Here is a 3,634-nt window from a genome sequence, read left to right as displayed (position 1 = left end):
CATGGCGCGTACAACCGCTGCCTGTACAAGGTCCTTTTCGGGGAGGACGCCCACCCAGCTGACCACCTCCTGGCCACGTCTGCCTGCTCCAAGGAGGTGGAGCAGCTCCCGGCGTGCAGGGTCATCCAGCGCCCGCAGTGCGACATGGCAGAGGCAGACACAACCACCGAGCACCCCAAGCACCCACAGCTTCGACACCACCTTCAAGTCCCTCTTTTTCGGTGACAAACCTTTTCTAGGGGACGTTTCCAGCCAAAGCAGTGGCAGTGGCAAATAAAATGAGTCGAGCACAACCCGACAGCTCCCTCGGATCCTGGGGCTGCTGCATCTTCCCCTTCCCTGCACCCCCTTTGCTAACGCTCCCCCCGAGCAGAGCTCACCCCATGGGTCGCTGCTGGCCCAGCCCAGATTATTATACAATTGCGTACGATGTGCACGCGCATATAGCTAAAGCCGTCATGTCCCTCTGGCTTTTTCCGGCACCTTCTGGCCCTGCTGCTCCTGTCCCAGGCCAGAGGGACACGTCGAGTGAAAACGCTGGCTTGCAGCTCAGCAGAAGATGCTGTTTACTCGAACCTCCCCCCGCAGCCGGGGCAGCGCGGGCAGGTCTGGGCATCCCTGGGGGGGGATAAAAGCAGGGTGGCAGGGGCAGCATGGGGGGGGACACCAGGGAGGGTCTCTTTTCCTTCACTGCAACCCGTTGGAGCTCTGGGGATCCTTGCAGATACCGAAGTCGCTGTTGGTGATGGAGCCCACGATGGTCTTATCAACGTCGCAGTTCAAGCCGCTCTCGCAGGGACATTCGTAGTAGACCCCATAGAGGCTCTGTGGGGAACCAAGGCATGGTGCAGTGTGGGGGACATGCCCCTGTCCCCGGCCACCCCCGGGAGAAGGGGAGGACGTACCTTCGGAGAGCACTTCTGGAACTCGGCCGCCTTCGGTGCACATCGGGCCAGGCTCAGGCCGCTGTGCCGATGGCAGCAGCCGCTCTTGCACTGGGCGCTCTGCAGGCACAGCTCCCCCGTGTCCTGCACCATGAGGCAGGGCGTGAGCACCAGGTCCTTCTCTGTCGCCCCCTTAATCCCCCCCAGGCATGGGTCCGGGGGGTTTGGGTGGGTGTCAGACACCAGCTCTGCCTTTTGGCTGGGGCTCAGCACTGCTGCCAGCACCCCCAAGCCTCCCACCCTGCAGCATTTCCTCGGTCTGGCCCAAAATGCCACCCGCTGAAGTGCTGGTTTCTGCTGGGCTCACGGGAATAGGGCTGAGACACCGCTGGGAAAGCATCCCCCCTGCCCATTGCCTGCGAGCCCCCCAGGGAGGGGGTCCTCACTGGCACAGGCAGCTGAGAGCTTCAATCCTATCCACGTTCAGGCTTCCCTGTCCCTTTGCACAGCTGCTTTCCCAGGCTCTGAGATCCCTCCAACCCCTGAAAACACAGCATGCCATCCCCACCTGCCTCAGTTTCCCCAGCCACAGTAAGTCTTGCCTCAGCAGCTGCAGCCATCACCCCGGGACTCCCCCACGTAGCTGCTGCCAGAGACCAAAGCACTGCGGACCCCTCTGACCCCCCCCCCATTGCAGCATTTGGGGCATCCCCCAGGCTGTGGCAAGAACCGGGTTAGCATCCCTCTTACCAAGTTGAAGATGAGCCCTCGCTCGTGTGGGGCGGACAGGGCTGGGGTCAGGAGCAGCAGGACCAGGAGCAGGCAGGGGGACAGCATGTTGGCCATGGTGGGCTTGCTTGTGTCTCCGCCACGGGGCCGGCGGGCGCTTTATAGCGGGCGTCTCTATCAGCTGATGTGGCTGCTCCTATCACACCCCAACTCGTGGCATTGGGGCTGTGCTGCGACGCCCTGCCCAGGGCAGGAAAACAGCGATGGCCGTGCTGCCAGGCGGTGCCACGATGGGGACAACTCGCCCTGTCTCCAGGTGGCTATCCCACACCAGCGATGCCAGCCTGCCCTTTGGCAGCTCCTTTGGCCAAAGTCAATGCAAAGTAATGGCACTCCTGCGCTTCCCCCGGGGGAGATTTCCAGTCTTCCCTCCTCTCCGCTCTGCCTGCAGGGAGCTGTGGAGCTGGGGTTCTCCAGGACACCCTCCTTGCTGGGTGCTGCTGATGGGTTCATGGGCAAAGCGAGAGCTGGTGCCACGGCAGGAGCTCTGCTCCATGGGAGAGCACCAATCCCCAGATCCTCCATCCCTCAAACGTTATGATCACAGACGCCAAGAAACCCACTCAAGAAAGCCCAAAGTGTGGCAGGAGCAAGCCCACCCCCCTGCTAGCATCCTGCCGGCCTCGCTCAGTGCTCCGGAGCCCACCGAGGTCCCCAGCCTGTGGGCTGCCATCTCACCTTGCCCTGCCTGATATTTGCTCTCAGTGTTTCAGTGCTTGGGGGACACGGCTGATGAAAGGAAAACAGCCCTGGGAACGGCACAGCTTTTCGCGCCCGCCTTGGCCTGGCTGCTCTCGGCAATGATTAACACCGGGGCAGCCCTGGCCTTCGCCGACCAGGGGGGTGACGCTGAGGCTGGCGCTGGCTGCAGGGTGACCGTCACGCTGGCATGTGTCATCCGGGTCCCACGGTGGGAGCTGAGCCTCTGCGGTACCTTGGGATGCAGAGCAGATGTGACTCCTGAGGAAAGGTCCCAAGGTGGCTGCAAATGCCCACAGCCCGTCTGGGCAGGCTCCTGGCGCTGCCCACGTTCCTCTGGCAGCAGGACACTGGAGCCTGGCAGTGAGCTGGCCCTGCCCCAGGTGCTGGCTGATGCCCCAGAGCGTCCCGGCAGCAGGATGAGCCATTTCCCTTTCTGCAGCGGAGCTGTGGGGACTGTCCCCTCCCTGCCTGCAGCCCCAGCCAGCCCTGGGGCTGACAGGGGGGGTGCAGGGGTCCGCAGGCCCCCATCCCAATGATGCAGCACCCCATGCACCCCCCGTCCAGTGGGGGAAGACTCTGGTGACGGCAGCTGGGAGGGCAGAGGGGAGCAGTCAAGGGGGCACAGCATTTGGGGGACATCCTGGAGGTCACGGCACAGCCCCTGGCACATCCTGGGGGGCCAAGACTCACCCCGGGGAGCATCCCAACGCGCATGCTGGGGCATGCGGCACGTCCTGGGATGCATCCAGGGGTGCATGGTGCAGCCCAGGCACGTCCTGACACACATCTGGGGGTGCACGGCACATCCCGGGGCACAAAGCGCATTGAGGGGGGGACAGAGTGACCCCAGAGTGCACAGCAGGGCATGGGGCGCATCCTAGAGCACAGCCCAGGGGCACAGGGCGCATCCCAGGGCAGATCCGTGGGGACACAGGGCTCATCCCACAGGCACCGGGGCACGTCCCAGGGTGCATCCCAAGGCACATGCCGGAGGCGCAGGGCGCATCCCGAGGGAACATCCCAGGGATACGGGGCACATCCCGGGGCTGCATCCTTGGGGCAACGGGGCTCGTCCCGGGGTCCCATCCCGGGGGTGCAGGGCACACCCTAGGGGCGCATCCCGGGGGTGCAGGGCACATCCCGGCCACGCAGAGCCCATCCCGGAGGCATATTCCCGGCGGTACGGGGCTCATCCCGGGCTCCCGGGGCGCATCCCGAGCCCATCCCGGCTCGGGGCGGAGCGGGGGGGTGGTGTAAGG

General features: G+C 64.5%; 1 protein-coding gene across 1 annotated transcript; it reads right to left on the bottom strand.

Annotated features, from left to right (window-relative positions):
• Nucleotides 1–687: 687 nt before the first annotated feature.
• On the bottom strand, nt 688–1,721 carry CLPS (colipase, pancreatic). Its single transcript, XM_010584787.1, has 3 exons — nt 1,635–1,721; nt 906–1,028; nt 688–825 (listed from the first exon to the last, which is right to left on the bottom strand). The coding sequence occupies exons 1-3, from the start codon at nt 1,719–1,721 to the stop codon at nt 688–690; spliced, it is 348 nt and encodes a 115-aa protein (XP_010583089.1).
• Nucleotides 1,722–3,634: the final 1,913 nt, after the last annotated feature.

Source organism: Haliaeetus leucocephalus, unplaced genomic scaffold, assembly GCF_000737465.1.
Source record: "Haliaeetus leucocephalus isolate CR32 unplaced genomic scaffold, Haliaeetus_leucocephalus-4.0 Scaffold1000, whole genome shotgun sequence".
NCBI lineage: Eukaryota > Metazoa > Chordata > Aves > Accipitriformes > Accipitridae > Haliaeetus > Haliaeetus leucocephalus.
Note: the sequence above shows the minus strand (reverse complement) of the source record. Positions and strands in the feature narration are given on the sequence as shown.

Bases quoted from the DNA above. Each gene is read 5' to 3' on its own strand.
- CLPS (XM_010584787.1), bottom strand. From the start codon at position 1,721: ATGCTGTCCCCCTGCCTGCTCCTGGTCCTGCTGCTCCTGACCCCAGCC. The intron at 1,029-1,634 runs GTAAGAGGGATG...CTCATGGTGCAG, and splicing joins GAGGGCTCATCTTCAACTTG to GACACGGGGGAGCTGTGCCT. The intron at 826-905 runs GTACGTCCTCCC...GGTTCCCCACAG, and splicing joins TCCAGAAGTGCTCTCCGAAG to AGCCTCTATGGGGTCTACTA.